The sequence below is a fragment of the Pteropus vampyrus genome, unplaced genomic scaffold (assembly GCF_000151845.1).
Source record: "Pteropus vampyrus isolate Shadow unplaced genomic scaffold, Pvam_2.0 Scaffold170, whole genome shotgun sequence".
Lineage (NCBI taxonomy): Eukaryota > Metazoa > Chordata > Mammalia > Chiroptera > Pteropodidae > Pteropus > Pteropus vampyrus.
The window spans coordinates 4,425,879-4,446,939 of record NW_011888951.1 but is presented as its reverse complement, the minus strand read 5'-3'; the positions used below and the strand labels follow the sequence as shown (position 1 = coordinate 4,446,939).

The following is a 21,061-nucleotide window of genomic DNA, read 5'->3' as shown; positions in this document are numbered from 1 at the left end:
ATCTAGAATATACATAAAGAACTCCTACAAATAAAAAAGACAAAAAAGAAAAAACCAAAAGAATACATACAAATCAGAAAAAAACAAAGCAAATTGTTCATCACTCTATTATCACTTAGAACAATGCCTAGACGATTCAATAAATACTTGATGAATAAATGAATAATGCTTAAGCAGGTGCTCCATGCAGCAGTATCTTTGGTGAGTGGGCTGCCCTTGAGCTTTCTTGCTTCTTTCTATATTGTGGACTCCTCTCTCTCCTCTCTAGACAATGTCTCTTCTAGGGCAGAGCTGTATCTTACTCCTATTTTATCCCTGGCCGTCCTTTCAGGAGCTGTGTCAGCAATCTGTGTCCCAGAAGAGTCATCCTTTTTTTTAATCATCTTTGGAGCCAGTTTATCAGCCCACTTTTCTTACAAATGGAGATTGGCCCTAAAAGAGCCAGGCTTAGGCTCCTCCCACCTCCCCAAGCCATGAGAACAACACTGTTTTTCTCTCTTTGGCACCAGAACTGATTCATGTCTGTAGTATGTTTTCGTGTACACTAGAAGAAGAAAGCAAGTCAGGAAATTGATCTTGTTGCATAAGACTCCAGCTCCAGTTACTTTTTATCTGGAACCTGGATAGCGTGACCCTGGAGCAGTGGGCACCTTGGCGAGCCCAAGTATTTGACAGAACCTGAAAGGTTGATCATCTGAAACCTTCAGAAGAAAAATCATGAGGAGTCATTGAAAGATACACACACACACACACACACACACACACACACACACACACACACGTATTGATTATGTTGACATAATGGGTCATAAAAGCAGGGTTGAAATGAAAACCTTTATATTTTGATGGGTTAGCATACAAAGAACTTTGCTTAATAATAGGATACTATTCCATGTATGGATTAGCAAGGGGACTTTTGCTTTACCAAATGTAAACAATAAGTAGCATAAACTCAAATAAAGGAAGAGGAAGAATGTTTGGAGGATGACAGCTAGGGCCTATTGGTAAACCTCTAGCTGCCCAAATGTAGAATTTGATGAGAGATGATAGGTGTGTGGAGCAAATCATTGAGGGCCTTGTAGGCTAGGCTATGGCAGATTGACCATATCCCTTAAACCAGGACACTCTTGAGACTAAAAGGGGGTTCTATTCATTTTTATGCCAAGACAACAGGAATAATCCAGAACTATCTAGGCCAACTAGGTCTTATTATCACCCTATTTGAAGGTGAAGAAGAGCCATTGGTTTGGTTACATATCCTACAAGGAATGGGAGGTTAAAATAAATTGTAGGCATATATAAGTCTGAATAATTTTTTTTTTTTTTTTTAGGTGAGGCAACCCTTAGTTGACCTCACAGATTGCAAGGACCTTGTCAGCTTACAATCCCTAATGTTTTTATTTTAGTTTTTACACCTACAGCTCCTGGTCTTCCTAGTCGGTCTCCCATCCAAGTACTAATCAGGCCTGACCTTGCTTAGCTTCTGAGATCAGACGGGATCAGGCTTGTTCAGGGTAGCATGGCCATAGACAAGTCTGAATAATCCTGACTGAATAATGAGAAAAGTAGGCCAATGCTAGATAAGGATATATAATTGAAAAAGATCATTGTTTTGGAAAGAGGGTAAAGACTTGAGCATGTAAATGCAGTTAGAAAGGAGCAGAGAGAGAAAAGTTGAAAATTGGTAAAGTAAGAGATTTGAGGAAAGGTAATAGGGGATGGAGCCCCTTTTCCATTATGACAAGTAGAAAGGAAACAGGAGTGAGTATAGATGCAGGTGAACCTTTAGGTAGGATGGCAAAGCAGGTTTAGAGTTCCTGCCTGATAACTACGGCTTATGTTATTGTTGGGGGTTCAAGGAAAATAAAGGTTTTAAATAGCTATAGTCGACAGTGGGAGAGAGACCAAAAACAAGACGAAGATTCCCCCATCACCATTAATAGTCAACGTTGTCTGCCATTCTGGTGGCAGTCTTAAACCAGGCAGTCCTAGACAATGAATAAAGAAAGAAAAATAAATGTAAGGTATAAGGATTGAGGAAGAGCATACAGAAAATCCAAAAGACTCTACAGATATACTGTTGTTAGAATTGATAAGTAAATTTAGCAAGGTTACTGAATACAAGGTCACTCTGCAAAAATAAATTGTATTTTAATATACCAGCTACTAGTAATTAGAAAGTGAATTTTTAAAAATAGAGAACATTTACCATCAAAAACATTAATTACTTAGAAATAAATATTAACAGAAGGTGGGCAAGACCTCTACTCAGAAAACTAGAAAGATTACTGAAATTAAAAATGACTTAAATAAGTGGTTCATTCCTAATCAATATCATAGCATGTGTGTGTGTGTGTGTGTGCACATGTGTGCATATGACTTGTTCAACCGACTCTAAAATTTATAAAGGGCCAAGAATACCCACCTCTGATTCCTGCCTTCTCCATCAGCAAACAGACCAGTAGAAATGGTGACTTGTTCTCACCTGCTGTTCTAGGAAGAACTGGTTATGACCAACTATGGTGATGGTGTTGATTCATAATTTATAAAGGCCAAGAGAAAAAAGTTGGAGGACTTACTCTAACTGATATCTAAATGTAAAGGCTTCCAGAAGATAATGTAGGAGAGTATTTTTATGGCCTTGTGATTGAGAAAGCCCTCTTAAGACACAGAAAGCACAACTGCAAAGTTTAACAGCAATACATTGTACTACGTCAAAGGTAAGAACCCTTCATGAAAAGACATGGTGAGACTGCAAAGGCTGGCAACAGGGTGGGAGAAGATATTTGCCTAATTTATAACCAGTGAAGGATTTATATCCAGGATATAGAAAAAGCTCCTACAGATAATTAGAAAATGGTAGTGCAGTCTTGTCAGTAGGCAAGAAACTATTGCACAAGAGGATAATCAAATGGCCAAAAACACGAAAAACTCATTAGTTATCAGGGAAATAGAAATTAAAACATTTGAAAGGTACCATTTCTCACCTGCCAGAATGACTAAAAAGTGTTACTGTAGATGTGGAGCAGCTGAAACTTTCACACCTCATTGGTTGAAATGTACTTGGCAAAAACACTTTTGAGAACTGTTTGACAGTGTCCATTAAAATTGGCGTATGCATAGCCTATAACTTAGCAGATTGACTCCTAGATTTTTATTTAATGGAGATACAAGCATGTGTATAACAGGAGATATGAATAAGAGTGTCATAGCAGCATGATTCTAATAACCTAAAACTGGAAACAACATAAATGCCCATCTACAATGGAATTGATAAATAAGTTGTGGATATCCGTACAAAGGAATACTAAATATGTTTATACCAACAAAAGTGAACAAACTACTGCTATATGCAGCAACACTGATGAATTTTACAAACATTATGTTAAGTGAAAGAAGCCAGACACAAAAGAAAATATATGGTATGAGTCCATTTCTGTAAAGTTCAGAGACAGAGAAAACTGGTTTGTAACGTTAGAAGAATAGTGTTTATTTTTGGGATGGAGGGAGGGGCTCATGATTAGGAAAGGTTACAAGGGGAACTTCTCTTCAATGAACTTGTACAGTTATGATTTGTGTGTATGTCATTTTTCAATATAAAGTTGTGTTCAGATGACATATGTAAACTATTTACCATAATGTCTATCTCATTGAAAATATTCAGTAATTGGCACTATTAACTATTCACTGTGGTTTAGTTCTCTGTGATGACAAAATCTAGTTCAGTGCTGTTCAGTGTAACTCTGTGCAGTTATATAAATGTTCTGTATGTACATTGCTGGTTCAGTCACCACTAGCCACATGTGCCTACTGAGCATTTGAAATATTACAAATGTGACTGAGGAACTGATTTCTAAATTTTACTTATTTTTTATTAATTATAATTAAAAGTTAACTACCCATATATGGCTAATGGCTGTCATATTACATAGTGCAAGTCTAGAGTATTAATGTGAGGAATCAGTGACTGAAGGAGAATGGCAGTGAAGTTTATTTGAGCTGAACAAATCAAGCAACTGAGAGGCCAGAGTGTCAGATGAATTGTGCATCTGTACACTGAAAAGCGCTCAGGGTAATGGCAAGACCTGATTGGGTGGGAGATTTTTAGCTAGATTCTAAAGTCTTCAAAGAGGCATTTGGATAGAGAGGGGGAAAGTGTAAAGGACCAGAAAAGATGCTTTCTCCCAAAATAGGTTGTCAGAGATACTTAGGTAGAAATGTTTCTGAAGCACAGCTTAGGTAATCAAGAGCCATTGACGGAGTTTCAAGAAAGATGTGGTCAGCACCAAAACAATGCTTCAGAGCAGTACTGTGTGATAAAACTAGTAAGGTGGTCGTTGGGGACCTGAGAGAGTACAGTTTGTTGCACTGGTGGGGAAGGGAGCTAGATTGCAATAGTGGATGAAAAGTTAAAGCATGGCCAATTTTTAAAAAGCGCCTCTGTGAAAACAGAAAGGAAGTGGTAGCTAGGGGGAGATATGTGGTTTTGCTTTTATTTTACAAACGATGGGGAATTGAGCTTCAGGAGGGACATAAAAAATGAAATTGCTTGGTGTGTGTTTGTTTAGTGTGTGGAAGAAATGTTGAGGCTGAGTACATACAGAGTCTATGAGGTAAAGAGTAAGGGGCTAGATATGACAGTAGAAAGATTGGTTGTTTCGGATTTTGAACAGTCTTGAATAGCATTATGAAGAAATGTTGACTTTATTTAATAGTTCATGGAGAGCCAGGGAGGTTTTGAACATCTGGATCTTCTATAAGAGTTTATACTTTAGAAGTTTTACTCTGGCTATACCAAGGACTGTAGACTAAGATGTGGCCAGGCTGAAAACAGACAGATTGTCTTATCAGACAAGGAGTAATGTAAGAGCCTGAATTAGGGTAATAGCGATTCATAGAATGGAGAAGAGTTGGTGAGTTTGAGATTATAGTTCAGAGGTGGAATGAGCACAATTTGTGGTGGAACGTGGGACAACATGTATAGAACCTCGAGGTTTCCATCTGAGTTGACTAGGTAACTGGCAAATTTATATTAAGAGCCTCAGATTGGGGTGAGTTATATAGCTTTCTTCAGATATGATTCACATACCATACAACTCAGTGCTTTTGGTATATTCACAGAGTTGTGCAACCATCACCATAATCAATTTTAGTATATTCCCATTACCCTATAAAGAAACCCGTACCCATTATCAATCCCTTCTTATTTTACTCCACCTTCTTGCATCTACCCCAGCATTAGGTCTCTATGAATTTGCCTGTTCAGACATTTCATATAGATGGAATCATACAACATGTAGTCTCTTGCGACTAGCTTCTTTCACTTAGCATGTTTTCAGAGTTCATCCATGTTGAGATTACTTTTTGCTTTGTATTATATTCTCCTCTTTGCATGTTTTATCTTTTCCACTGAAATATAAGTGCCTGAGGGGCAGGGCTTTTGTTATATATTCAAGAGCTGTATCTAGCACATATTTTTCTATTTAGTTATGACTTAGCAAATATTTGATACATCATAAATTAGAAGGTTAACTCAGTTGACCACAAAATTAAGTTAACCAGAATGATCTGCTCCCACACATGCTTACCCACTGAGGTGTGTCTATATTTTCTGTCATGGAATAAGTAAGGTACCATGCCAGTGGTTCTAGTTCTGCCATTAACCCTTTGTGTGACCTTGGGCAAGTCATAATACTCTCCGTAAATACTTTCTTTACCTGAAAAGAGGGATAAAAATCCCTACCCCATCTGAAACTGAGGAATAATTAAGATAATTCAGCTGATGCGATTTGTATAGAGTTGGAGGGTTCATCCACACAGCCTCTGAGAACAAATGAATAAATGTTTGGCTCTGTTATGTAATCCACCTGGAATAGGAGTAGCATTTTTTTTTTTTTTTTGATGGGATTGGGTATTTTGTCTCCTTGAGTCTTTTCAACCCCCATTTTCAAGGTCCTGATTTTGTCTGTGGCACACTACTTCTTTGTTACCAACCTGGGACATTTTACCTACCTCATGTTCTCTAGCTTTTCTCTCTGGAATACCTAAGACATGTATTTCTTAAGGACGCTAACCAATAGACTATTTTGCATAGCTTCTTATCACTTCCCTTAATCCCTGTTTTCTTAATAGATTACATGTGCAAAAACATAAAAGTTTTAGAACCCACCCTTCCTGAAGCAAACAGTTTTATAAACGCAATCCCCTCCTTCTCCCTCTTTTGGAGAATTGTTCCAGCTTTTATTTAGAAAACATATACAAAGTTTGTATTTGAGTGTCATGTATCTAAATAGATAAAATAGTTCTTGACTTCGAAGATCTCATAGCAGTTCAATGGGAGGAGGCAAACATAATAAACAGATAATCACAGTATAATGTGGAAAGTGCAGTAGCAGAGCTACGTACAAGTGGTTATGGGAGCATACCTGGAAGGAGTGATTGGGACAGTGTTTTGAAGCCAGTATCACCCAGAATTTCTACATTAACAAGTATAACAGAAGCAGCCAGATGAAGAGCCACGTGTGCTCTTTGAGTCTCACAACAACCTGGTGAGGCAGAAGTTTTTAACTCCCATTTTAGAGAGCAACCTAAAGCTCAGAAAGGCTCAGCGAATGCTTCTTAAACACAGATTCTGGACTGAAGCGTCTGTGGTTGTCCCCTCCCCCTCCCACTACATCCATGCCCCTTAAGATAGAAAGTACTGCAGTGCCCTGCCATCCCCTCTCCTTTCGTTCATCTTAAGCAAAACTAAAGTCTCAGATACCCCTTTTGTGTGTCTAGCTTGCTTCCAGTGTCGTCGGTGCATTGAGCATTCCAGGGCTGTAGCAGTAGTGAATATTGCTGATGTCATTGTTTGCCTTATTGGGATTTTGCTCTTTGTTTCACAGGGAGCTGTGATTGGTATAGACGATGAGGACGACAGCACCTTCACAATAACTGTTGATCAGAAAACCTTCCATTTCCAGGGTGAGCTGAAAGAAGAGATTCTCTCTCTTCACAGTCCCAACTGCTTCTTTCCTTCTCTCTTGGGTTGTTTGCTGGATGACTTGAATGGTTTTGCAACTGATCCTGCATGAATGAGCGCACAGGAACGTTCTGGATGAAGTGGTACTGCAGGTTAGGCAGGGATTTGTATCTGCAGTGGATACAGAGCTGTTTGAAACGACTGTGGATCTGGCCGCAATTGGAGATTAAAATTTTAAAGGATAAAAATCAGTGAAGGGAGAGAGTAATGGGCTGCTGCTGCTGCTGGCTTGTGTTTACAGAAGGTTGCTGATCTTCTTTATCAAGGAGTGTGGGTCTGCTTCTGCATGAAGAGTCTAAAGACTAATTGTGAAGGTTGCAGTGTTTGTCTGTGTAAACTCAAAATGTAAATTAAATTGAAGCTAGTGGCGACCTTTGGTTTAAAGGTTTTGCTTTGCTTCAAGAACTACAAGTTTGCATTCATTTCATCTGCATTTCTGTGTCTTGTCTGCCAGCCATCATTTCTCTGCTATCATCCTTTTTATAGTTAATAACACCAATGCCATCTGCCACTGCTATGTTTCGGCATTGCATGCTGTGGTTCACCGGTAGAAAGGGTAAGGTACTGTATGATCATTCTCATTTCATCTTGCTTTGAAGAATGTAAATCAGCAAATAAAAGTTGATTTTAATGATCCTGTCATATATTAGGAGCACCTATTAGCTTTGTTAGTAATGTTTTTGTCATTTTACCTATCCAGAGTAACCTCTATTTTATGTCTAAAGAAGTCCAAGAAACTTAGAAATGAGAAGATTGGAGATGTTAGCACTTTCTCTGAACTACAAGTGACAATAACACTGCGATAGATGCTAAGTATACTGAGATAAATAAATATTAAATAAATTAATAGCTTAAAAATGTTTTGGTTATGAAGTCTCACAGTGACCAGGTATGTTATATGAGAGGTTCAGACAGTTGTTGTCATTCTGTTGGGATAGTATATTGCAGTTATTTCCATTGTCCTGTTTAAGAAATTGACATGTAGAAATGAAAGATGTAGCTTATTTACAGTAAATACAAACTAATGTACTCAAAAGTGATATTGCTAACGCTTTTAGGAAAAAGCATACTTAAAAATGTTTACTGTGTTTGGTCATATTCTTTATTTAGAGCTGTTAAACTAATGATACTGTCCTGAAATTTTCATAAAATTCTTAAGACATTTAAAATCTTATTATGAAAGCCCAAGGCCTTTATTTATTTTTCTTGCTTTTTAAAAATTTTATTTTATTAGTTTCAAGTATACAGTACATTGGTTAGACATTTATATAGTTTATAAAACGATCCCCCTAATTGCTTCTTCTCTCCTCTGGTTCTCCATCTAGCCAATATATTAATGCTAACTGCATTCTCAAGGCCTTTATTTTTAGATTAAATATATAATGCTGTTTATAAACTAAAGCAGATAATGCCCACACACTGCAACTCTTTTCTTGAATGAAGTTGAATACTTTCATGTGTTTCAAATAATAACTGCTGGATGCAGGTAAAGGCTGCAGTATGGAATTCTCTCTGCTGCAGTTACTAAGGAGATGCCTTCTTTGGACTTCCAGGAGCTGTATTGTTTTCCTCTTTAAAGGAGAGGAGACTCAGACCTCTAGAGCAAAGGCACCTCTACCTTCTGATTTACTTATAAATTATTTATGTTAAACTGATCTCCCCTTTAATAGTTCCAGATTTATGTGGCTTGCTTGTAAGAGAAGCAGTTCCTTTAATGAATTATTTAAATGACAGGGATAAATAAGAGTTATATGTATTTTTAAAATGGATTCTTAGTTCAGAGACTGATGTAATGATTACTTTATTTTCTACTGTGATAGTTATGGGAGTCTCAAGCAACATGATATTATCTAACTTTTTTAAGAACTCAATAAGACTATATATATTCTTGGCAATAAGAGTTATTTCACATTCATAAGTCCTTGCTTATAAGAAAATCTCTGAAAGTTTGATAAAAAATTCTCAATGTCTGATCTTATATTCTTGATTAGAATTGAAAGCAAGTTTAGTTGATACACATTAACATATGTCTAAATGTATTGAAGTTTTTATTTAATATGCCAGAATTTTTTAAAGCAAATGAACTATCAACTGCTGAATCTACAAAACAAATTCTAGTTCTATCAACTATTAAAGGGAAAGCTAGAATTTGTTCAGATAACATTTATTTATGTTTTTGACATTATTCTAAGTTCCGGGGATACAGTAGTGAACAAAACAGATAAAATTCCTTGCCTTCTTGGCATTTCTCCTCATCCATTCTGGTAGAGGAGAAAGCCAATATACAAGATAAATTAGTAAAATGTAAGTAAATAATGGAGTGCTAAGTCCTAGGGAGAAAAAAAAAGCAGGAAAGGAAAAAATGAAATAGAAGTGAGCGTGTGTGTGTGTGTGTGTTGGTGGGGATGGAGAGTTGAAATTTTAGAGTGGCCAGGGGAAGAGTCATTGGGATAGTGTCTTCTGGTGAAAGACCTGAAGGAAGTGAGAGAACAAGCTCTGTGGCTTTGGTGCGTGTGCGAGGGAGGGCGGGGGGTTGCGGGGAAATACATCATTCTAGGTGGAAGGAACAGTAAGTGCCGAAGAGTGTGCCTGCCATGTTTGAAGAACAAGAAGGCCAGCTATGGTTGGAGTACAAATAACCATGGTGCAGGGGCAGTGGGAGATGAGGTCTAAGAGGTAACAGGGAGCCTGGTCATGTGAGGCCTTATATACCACAGTAAAAACATTGAATTTTATTGAAATGAGAAGCCATTAGAGGGTTTTAAGCAGATGAGTGACATGGTATGATTTTTTAACAGTTATCACTCTGGCCTCTGTGTTGAGAATAAAATGCAGGAGGCAGAGACAAAAGCAGGGAAACTAATTAGGAGGCTGTTGTAATCCATATGAGAGATGATGGTGGCTCCCATGGTAGCAGTGGGGGTAGGGAGGCAGTAAGAAGAGGTCAAATTGTATATGTGTGTTTAATTAACTTTTTTGAGGTATAATTAACATACAATAAGATGTACACATTCCAAAGTTCAGTGAGTATTGACAGATTTATTTGCTCATATAACTGCTACCACAATCAAGAAATAGAACATTTCTATCACTCACAAGATTACTTTAGTCTTTCAATCAGTCCCCACTCCTAGCCCCTGGCTCCAGGCAACTGCTGATCTATATTTTTCTTGCAGATTTTCACATAAATGGGATCATACATTATGTACTATCTTTTGTCTGGCTTTATTTTAGCTCAGCATAATGCTTTTAAGATTCATTCATGTGTGAATTGGTAGTTTGTTCCTTTTATATTGCTAAGTAATAGTTTATTGTATGTTTTCGTATTTATTTTGAAGGTTGAAATTTAGTACGTGAGAAAAAGATAGGAGTCCAAGTTGACACCAAAGTTTTTGGCTTGAGCGACAAAATGGAGTTATCATTAACTGAAATAGGGAAGATTGCAAGAGGAGCCAGTTTGTGTGTGTGTGAGGGGGGTTTGTGAGGGATGTGGGCATCAGGAGCTTGTCCTTGGACATGCTTATAAACAAATTTTAGGTCCCTATTAAACATCCAGATGGAGGTGTCAAGTAGACAGTTGAAGTGCAGAGTTCAGGAGAAAAGTTCACGCTGGAGAAATAAATTTGGAAGTCTTTGGCATATAGCTGATATTTAAAGTTATGAGAATTTGAGAGTAAGGGTAAAGAGAAAAGAGAAGAGGTCCAAGTAGTGAGCACTGCAGCACTCCAGCATTTGTTTGGAGGGCACAGACATGAGGCAGAACTAGCAAAAGAGGTTGAAAGCGAATGGAAGGAGAATGTGGTACCCTGGAAGCAAGAGTGAAAGTGTATTTAGGAGGAAAGAGGCATCAGCAACTGTGTCAAGTGCTCTTTCCTGATAGATCAAGTTGAGGGCTAAGAAATCACAGGATTTAACAATTTAGAGTCCATTTGTAACCTTAAGAAGAGCTGTTTTAAGATCATAGGCAGTGCTTTCAAGTTCTGTTGTAAAGGGAAGGTCAAAAATACAGCACTAGCTGGAGGGGAGAATGAGAACAAGGGAGTTTGTGTTTTGTTTTAAATAAGAGAAATAATAGCATGTTTCTATGCTATTGTCAGCGATTCAGTAAAGAGGAAAAGTTGAATTGTTGCATCAGAGTCCCTGAGAAGGCAAGAGAGGATGGGACCTAATACACAGGTGGGTGGGGGGAGCATTGCTTTTGGCTATGAGCTTGGACAGTAGAAATGGGAAAGAAGGTCAAGTGTTTGGAAATAATATGTAATTGGGTTGTTACCCATTACCTTCGTTTCCACTATGGTTTAAATCTCTAGCTGTCCTACATATCCTCTGTTCTGAAACCTCGTTAATAAAGAGGATTGGTGCCAGAAAGAGAAAAAACTTCCCTGAAGCAATAGGTTATTTATCTTTACAGCGATTCACAGTTCTGGTAACTTGATATTTCAGAATATCTCCAATTTTAAAGAGATGCCAATACACTTTCAAAACAAAGTCAATTTAAATTACTTCAGTTTTGAAAAGGCAATAATTGAAATTATAATTCTAGCATGTTAGGACTTTAAAAAGGTTTGTAAATACAGTTTTCTTCTGTCCTTTTTCAGAGATATTAAAAAGAAGATAGTTGCCAATTTATCTTTATGAACTGGTTATTTTTTCTTTTGAATAAGGGCCAAAAAAAAAGATCCCTTGTGCTATCAGTCATCTAAAGGTGTTTGCATATATAGGTTCTGGACTAGACACTGGGTGGAAAGCAGCTTTGGTATTATACTGGCTATTGAGTTCAAACATTTATTTTATGTAGTATGTGTACTCCCTGCGCTCAGAACTGAGGATATGTAGGTAAATAAGACATGGGCAATGATGTCAGGGGACTTTAAGGAAGTAATTATAATGTAATGTGAAACATGCTATAGTAGTAAAAATATGTATAGGGCACTGAAATAAAATTATGTTACCACATAATTCTTATAATAATAATCAACATTAAAAATAATACTAGCTCTGAAATTTCAAGTTGTTCAGAAATATATAATGTAAAAACTGTCTTAGTGAAAGTCACCTGTGACTGGTCTGATAGCTAACCTTTTCAACTCAGTCCTTTAGAGCTCACACATTTATTAAAATGTAGAATTCCTACATATCAGCCCAGCGATGAAGAACAGTGTTTAATTCAGAAAAGTTATATCGATCAAGTATATTAGGGCAGCATTGCTCCTACTGCATTAACATCAATCAACTCAGAATGGCATGTCTCATCATTAATCATTCAGAAGAATAGACAGTACATCATTAGACTAACCCATGGTTGAAGCTTGTATTTTCTGCCTTAAAAACAGCCATTTCTTCATTATCATTAATAAAAAGATTCCATTATCTTCTGTTCATTATTGACTTTAAAAAAGTTTCCCACTGCAGTTTTATATTTTTGGTTTTTACATGACAGCCCTTCCTAAAATAAAAACAAGTAAATAACCATTTAGACTGTAAGGGAAGTAAATCAGGTATAACTAATTCTCTAATTAGATGTTATAAATATAGTAGGTGTTAGTGGGGAAATGCCACTGAATTTATATATTGGGAGTTTTTTGTATTGTAGGAGGATTGGATCCCACTGGTGTACATTTCCTCTTCCTAATTTGCTTTCTGTTTAAGATCTTTCTTGAATATTTGAAATTGTAATTTTTCCCAAGCTTAACCACTGTTTGGCTTAGTGAGTAGCTAGTATTAGGGTAGATATTTAGTTTCATTTTTTTGTTAGTAATTTATCTTTTTATCACACCATTTTCTTTTCCATAATTTCGAAGTAGTAAAATTAATATCTGCTCATAGTAGAAATTTGGGAAAATAGAGTATTATAAAAATACCAATAATCATTCATAATCCTGCCACCCCAAAATAATTATTAATAACATGCTTATGGATTTCCTTCTGATCCTTGAGTTGTTTTGGGTGTGTGTGTATTTTAAAAAATTGAGTCATTCTGTGTAAATTAAGTTTTCAGATTTTTAAATTTAAAATATTATGAACATTTCCCTATGAAACTAAAAGTTTTAAGTTCTAAGATTTTAATAGTTAAATAATATTCCATTTTGTGAAATTTAACCATTTTTTTAACCATTCATCTATTTTAAAGGTTTTTTTCCTGTTTAAGATAATATTTTATTGAAATCTTTGTACATAAATCATTAACCAAATCATTAGGATAAATTCATAAAAGAATTTGTCAGAAGAAAAGCAATCCTCCCTAATTGCTTTTAAGAAAAATTGTTGGTTTTTACTCCCATCTGCTTCATCAAACTCCTAGGTATTTAGTATTATAATTTTAAAAGAATGCCAACCCACTCTCCCCCACCCCTCAAAAAATTATTTTAATGTGTTTATTTCTTGTTTGGTGACTTGTTAATTTCTTTGTCCATTTTTATTGGTGGTGATGGTGTGCTTATCTTTTTCTAAATATCTTTTTTGGAAGGCCACAGGGAATAGTCTTAGACTTATTCATTAACTACTATCTGAGAAATTGCTAATATATATTGTTAAGTAATCTTTTTTACCCAATTTTAAAACACATTGCTTGGTACCTGTTAATGTGAAGAGTAAATTATGATATACAAAGAAAAGAATTTTCCTACTTTAGTGTATAATGTGTACCTGAAAATATGCATGAAAGTAGACTGTGTGAGTTGAACTAAGACTTGCAGGTTATAAGGGGGATGTATTCTTATCACAGTAACAAAGTCCTTAATGACACCTTGCCTTTTAGACATAATATTCGTAAGACGTATTCATACATTTTATTACTTTCCTTCAAAAATGAACAATGGGCCAAAATCTTAAGGAATTTCCCAATGATGATAAAGATGTACTGTTTTCAGCATGCTTAATGGTTTCTCATTATGTTCTGCTTATAAGATTTGTTTATTATCACTCCTATTGACACTTTAATTCTTATTTTTCTATTAATCAAAAGAATAGCTTAATAGAGTGCAAAATATATTAAAATGGTGTAAAACGTTCATTTGTTGCCAGATAGAAGAAACATCGAAATTTTCTCTGAGGAGTTAGTGTACAATAAAGTACAGATTATATGAATGTTCAGTAGGCAAGTACTGCTTATGTAAAATGTAATCTCATACCTCGAGAAATTTTGGTGACTCAAAACTAAGTTGAGAGACAGTTAAGTATTACATTGTATATACCCTTGTAACTGTAATAGGAGTTCAGGGAAGGAAATGATAACTATAGTTAGATTTCCCATTGTTTTCAAACTTTTAATAAAAGCATGTTATATACGCAGTCTTATTTAGAAGCCCAGATGTGAGACAGATAAATGTATAATTGCTCTGAAGTCAGAAGATTGAGAGCTTAGGGCCCTGCCCAGGCAGCCCCTAGCTACTTTGAGAAAAATAGCAGTATTCAATTTCATTCATTCATTCTTGTCAATAAATATTTGAGTGCTTACTGTATACCAGGCCTTAGGCTAGTTTCTGAGTATAAAGTAGTGAGCAAAGCAAAATGCCTATCCTCAAGCATCTCACATTTTGAAAATTATTATTCTGGAGGAGGTTTCCTGGTTGCCCAATTTCAGGTAGTTCTCTGACCCCAGATTAAATATACCTGAGTTAAAGCTCTATCTCCTGGTAACGCCTAGACCGCACTCACCCTTATTTTTACTTTTAGACAGCTAACTATCTGGTGAATTCTCTAAGAAAATGTTCACTTCTGCCAAGGTCATCTTTGTCTTTCCAACCTCCTTCATTAACTTTACATGCAGTCTATGAACATTCGTTCTCATGATCATGATTTAATAAATGTACACTACATGTAACAGTGGTCCAGCATATAAATTCAAGTTGTATTCCATCATTGTATTTTCTCAATATTAAATTTGGAGAACCCTAAGACAGTTTGACTAATACCCTTGAAAAAGAATGAGAATTCAGATAAACCATAAAGAATTTGCATCTTTGTTGTGTTGCTAGCTTTATGAGGGCATCTGCCTTGGGTGACCGCCTTGTGTGAGGAATCAGGATCATATAAAAGAGAATTGAGCTGAGTCCTTGCATATGGGTGATTTAAGTCAAGTAGAGATTGGTGTCAATGAGTTTTTTTTTTATCTTAAAGAGGGTGATTGCAAATCTTTTCTGGAGAAGGTGATTATGTTCTAGAAGTGAGCATCTGATGAATAAGAGAAGGAAGTGGGGTAGAGAGGAAGCAAACACTTATTAAGGGTATAGTTAGTGTTGTGCTAGGTACTGTAATCCTCCTGTTTATTTGATAGATATTTTTATTTCCATTTTATAGGTAAGGAAACTGAAGCTTTAATCCAAGGAACATGTATAAGAAGGGGCCAAGCCTGGATTCAAACCCATGCTGTTTTCATTGCATGGTGCTGCTTGTTAATGCTTTCCCTTCCTTGTTACCCTAACTTCTCTTTTAGTCACACTTCTAACTTAACTTTTAGAAGTTAGTCACACTAACTTCTCTTTTCATCATGCCTTAGCTTCTTTGCAGTTCTAGCTTCACTGCTGTTTTCTCTTCTAAACAGTACAGCATGCTTCTGACTTTGATAGCAGTTAGGGTTTTCATGCTATCATGTGGTTTGGTTGTCAGAGTTTCTCCTGTACTCAGTGTGTCCGAGTTCATAGTTGTCACTGTGTGGGGGCCCAGGGGAGGCAAGGGAACCTGGAACATTGATCAGAAGAGACTAGTGTGAATCATGGCAGGTAGCATGAGGTGAGCAATCTGTCACCAAGTGTGAGAGAGGGTTGGAAGACTGGCCAAAGAAAGGCTCAGGAATGTTTCCTGTGTGGATTTAAAGAGCAAAGAGTCAAATATGGTTGACCTACTGTACCCTCTTTAATTTTAATATGTCAACTGAGGGAGCATACCCAAGTTGCTGAGGAAAACAAACCAAACATATCTTCTCAATTTTATTCCTCTTTTGCAGAGGAAGTCCTGTCTACATAGGAAGCCTAAATGTGGAGCAGAGGGTCACTAGTAAAATGAAGTTGGCAATACTGACCTTAGAATTGTTGTGAGATTAGAGAAAATGCATGTAAATACTCAACATGATGCCTGGCAAATAGCAAGCCTCAAAAGATAGTAACCGTCGTTATTATTTTTATTTTACAAAGTTGCTGATGATTATGGTGCTGCTGTTTCTGGGATTCCTTTCTCTCTTTTTTTTTTAGCCTAGGGTTTGGGCTGGAAATAACCCAAATTAGGTTCTTGAAAATGGCACATACTGAGCATGGTACCAGGGATACAAAGCTGATTCCCTGCTATTCAGGGAGCTCTCAGTTTAATAGGAATGACTGGGGGAATATTTACTAGAAAGACATAATGGGGATAGCAGCTGGGTGCAGGTTCTGTACCAAAGGCTTACTTGAATTTTCTCATTTAACTTTTTTAAACAATCCCGAGAGACAGTGATGAGGAAACTAAGGCATGGTATGCTAAATCACTTATTCAAGGTGCATATTTTGGGACAGATAATTACAGTACAATGTAAATACTATAGACAGCTATGGATATGTAGAAGAGAGAACTGGTGGAGGCAGGGAAAGCTTTACGGAAGAGATGATTTCAATGCAGGTTTTGAAGGATGAAAAAGAGAAGGGGGATAGGCATGAATAGAAGCAAAAGGAATGAATGTTTACCCAACTTCAGAAGAAAGAGAAACACATTCCAGGTAAAGGGAAGTTATATGCAAAAACTTGGAAGTATGTAAAAGGATGACTTAAGTTTGAGAAATGTAAGAAGTGTAGATATATTTTAGAATAGTACATGGGAAGTGAGAGGAAGGAGGCTTGAGTTTGGTCTGGAACTAGATGGGTGATCAAAGGTTATTCACATACCAGAATGAGAAATTAAAACACCTTTTTTATAAATTAGAGTGAGGCATTGGGTATTTTTGTCAGGGAAGGGTCATTGTCACATTTGTGGGAGCTGTTTGTGGGATGCTTTGGAGAAAAGTGAAATTGAAGGTAAGCCCAGTTTGGAGCTTACTGCAGAGGTTCTGGAGAGAGGTAATGAGGTCTTGAACAAAGGCAATAAGAGTGCCCCAGAGAGGATAAATACAAAAGATATATGTATAACAAACAGAATTTGGCAACTTGTTGCACGTAAGAGGATAGAGTAAAAGAAGTTCAGAATCATCCGTGGCTTTCTGGCAGAGTAATGGGAGGATGGTGGCAATTCTTTGAGATGAATTGAGGACTATATATTTTTCACTGCCTTGACACTGGGCCCTACCTGATAAGAACGCGTATGCCCTCAATAAATATTTTGTTGAATAAAAGTGTAACTTTGGATTATTTCAGTGATAAATGTAATTGTTTAGGAAAAATATGTTCAGTTGTCCCACTGAAAAAAGCTTCAGAGATTCAGATCCCTGAGAAAATAGTCTTCATTTAAAAAGAGTCACAGACCAGGGATGTACTAAGATATGTAGGAGACAGTGTCTGACTTTTACTTGCTCAGGTATTCTCTGAGTTTTAAATAGAAAGACTACACTTAGAAAATGACTATTTGAAGTATGTAGATTTGTGCTTGACCATGGTCTCTGTGTGGAAGTTTCGAGCCATCTTGCAGAACTTTTGAATGTGAACCAATTGAGTCTTTTCCTTTTAGGAATCTACATTTTTTGGTTAATGAGATAAATTGAGGTCATGCCATAAATGCGTGGAACTTTGAATGGATCTTTTCCTCTGTGTATGATTTTGTAACATCATGCATTGGTCATTGCGGATCATTCATACATGGACACATTTTATTATGTGACATTTTAAAAAATCACATTTATTGATATTGCTCCAAACCCATCAGAAGAGGCTTTAAGTATTGAGAATCTGTGAAGGTCATGGTCACTGGTGAATATAAGTTTTCTAAAATTCTAATGTTTTCTTGAAAGCCTGAATTGGCAAACAAACAAACCAAAATTGTTAATTTTCCTCGAAATGAGAGGGTCACTTTGGTCACTTGCAGGAAAATGTCTGCCAGATACTCCAGTGTGAATAATATAGTTTGTCAGTTGTCCTTTCAGGTAAAAATGATGTTCCATTATAAAAGTTAATTCATAACTCAGACAATTGTGCAAGTGCTTTTCCCTGAGATAATCATTTTTGATATGCATCAGAAGTGCTTTATGCATACTTCTCATTTGTCATGAAGACTATTTAAAAAGCATATACTCAAGGGTTGAGATTTAAGGGTATTCTTAAGTGAAATAGGATTTTTTTTTCCCCGAAAGTACATGGCAGTGAAGAATACAGTGACTACGGTTCAGGTTAGTGCCAGTGCCTCCATTTGTGCTAAGGTGCCAGCAGTTTTGCCACCATTGCTCTTCCACCATCAGTGCAGATGCCAACACAGTGAAAAACACAGAGAGCATCTTCATGTTATCTTGAAAATAGTTTTGCCATAGGGACTCCTTGGCCTCACTGCCCCCTATTGTTACATATCTTATATCACCTGATTTTCCAGCAGACCAGTGAGGTAGCTGGTGATATTAACTCCTTTTGAAATTTATGGATACATCTCAGAGGTGTTAAGTGCTGTCCTCCTGAGGTCACACAAGTAGTGTAACTAGGACTTGAACCCAAGTTTTCCGACTAGTTTTGGCTCTTGTTCTTTCTATTTCATATACTAACTCCAAAGCGTGAAAAGGTTTATATTGTTATCTCTTAAGAAGGACTTTGTCTAGCACAAGAGCATGGGACGAGGCTTATTTAACAGGGCTTGGGTTGATTGAAGCCTAGGCACTCCGTTTTTATTTGCTGCTTTCTAGGTACTATGTCATTGCAAAAGAGTAAACTTTTCTGTTTATTCTGAAAAATAAGGATAATAATACCTATCATATGTAGTTGTTGTGAGGTTTTAATTAGTTAATACATGTTAAATGTTTAGAGACATGTGTCAGACCATGCTGACACAAATTAAGTGTTCAATAGAGTTAGCTTTTATTATTTACACAGAAACAAGACTCAGGCATTTCCACTGAGGGAACAGCCTGAGTCTTGTGAATAGGGACTACAATGTAACTGAAATGTAGTGCTTCATGGAGGAGTCTGTTGGGAATTAAGATAAGAAAGTAGATTTGGACCCTGATTATTGCTGGCCTACATCTATAAACTGTTGCTCAGAGTTGTGCCCCTAATATCTAAGACAGTGACTAGTGCGTGGCATGTATTTATATACTATCAGAGTATTGAAATATTTGAATAAATTTAAGGAAGGAGAGATCAGATCCTCTTATCATGGGCAACATATGTGGATAAGGTGACATTTTAGCATAGCCTAGAAGAATGAATAGGATTCTAATAAGCAGATATTAGAAGCTGTTAGAAGATAACCAACCTCTCACTAAATAATGTACTACCCAACCAAGTGATTTTACTTTTCAGGAGACTAGATTACTTGAGATCATAGACTGTCTTATCTTGGTGCATATCTCTAACATAATACCTGATATGTCTTGGGGCTCCATAGATACTTGAGCATTGTCTCAGCACATCATCTTGTAAATATTGTTTTTGCATAATGTTTTCATTTTACAATAACTTTCAGAGAAAAGGAGGCATTCCTGATTATAGAGGCTAATTCTTTTTTACTTTAATTGGGAAACAGGCAAGTAACTACTTCCGTTTGCAAACAGGCAGTAATTTATTCATAGTTGTTGTATGCCTTACAGGAGAAGAAAATGTGACTAAGAGAACAGATTCCTAAGCAATGGATCAGGAATGGCAAGTTTATAGGAGTTTTAGAAACTTATCTTAATATCTAGTTAAAATATGTATAATATAGGGAATGCGAATAAATATGTAATAAAAGAGCTAAGATTATAGAATCCTGAAAATGTAACTGTTTTACTTACTGGTTGGATATTGTTTTTCTTTCTGTGTACTTTACACTGTTTCCATATAAACCAGACATTATTGGAAATTACCAGCAATCCCTTCTCTATTTTCTCTGGCTAATTTATTAGATTATTAATAGAATATGTTTTCTCTTAAGGCTGTGTGGGATAATAATAAACACTGATATTTTAGTATATGTCAGGCACTGTGGTAAATATTGTACAGATTATCTCATTTAAATCTCACAACAGCTTTGTAAGGTCTAGGTACTATTATCTTCCCCATGGTTAATATTATCATCCTCAGATTATAGATGAGAAGAGTAAACCTCAGAGAGTTTAAGTAACTTGCTCAAGGTCTGGGTGAATAAGGGCAAAAGTAGGTATCAGAGTCAACCTTAGCCTTTATCCTATACTGTTTAAGAGATGCTGAAAAGCAGTAGCTTTGTGGGGCATTGGAGTGGCTTCGAGTGGTGTTTTCCAAACTGGATAGCAATCAATTAATTAGTGGATTGTGAATCCTGTTTAGTGGGCCGAGATCAGCATTTTTAAAAAGTGAAATACACACAGAGAAAATATGGCATATAAAAATGTCAAGGTCATAAAAGCAAACATTATTTTGCAAAACAAATGTTCCAATCTTATATGTATATGTGTATGAGCACACATATGTGTATATGTATTTGTGAACTGGGTCATGTTATAAAATGTATTAATTGTGGGTCATAGCGAAACAAAATTTGGAACTTACTCAGAGAATGGAAAGAGAACTTGAAAAATGTAATGAAGAAGAGAGGTAAGTGCTAGAGAAAAAATTCCAGAGATAAACTGAATGTATAAATAACTATGAAAAGAGGGAGGAAACCTGTTTTTATATATTTGGGGAACATAAATGTACTATTTGCAAATAGTTTTAACTAATTGAATTGGGCCCTTTGAGCAGGGATTCTGAATTAGTATATAACTTTAATTTTACTTCTAGAGAGCTGCCTCTTCATGTGGTTTGTGAATTGTGTATATCATTACTGTATTTGTATTTCTCCCATGAACGAATAATTTATTATGATTGATAATAACCATACATCTAATTGGTGCCTCATATACATGAAGATATTTTTTCCTATTAGATCTAGTAGGGTTTGTTTATTGGCTCATGGGAGAATGGGAGAAAGTAGGCTAGGTTA

General features: G+C 36.3%; 1 protein-coding gene and 1 pseudogene across 4 annotated transcripts in view; one reads left to right on the top strand and one right to left on the bottom strand.

Moving 5' to 3' along the window:
* OSBPL9 (oxysterol binding protein like 9) overlaps window positions 1-21,061 on the top strand; it is a 114,604-nt gene that overhangs the window by 28,629 nt on the left and 64,914 nt on the right. For 2 of the 4 annotated variants that reach the window (XM_011370504.2, XM_011370503.2), the window contains exon 3: window positions 6,888-6,966. The exons of the other annotated variants lie outside the window; for them this stretch is intronic. In XM_011370504.2, the coding sequence (XP_011368806.1) occupies window positions 6,888-6,966 (79 nt within the window). The remainder of the gene's footprint in view (window positions 1-6,887; window positions 6,967-21,061) is intronic. 4 annotated transcript variants of the gene reach the window in all.
* LOC111745935 lies at window positions 1,413-1,531 on the bottom strand (annotated as a pseudogene).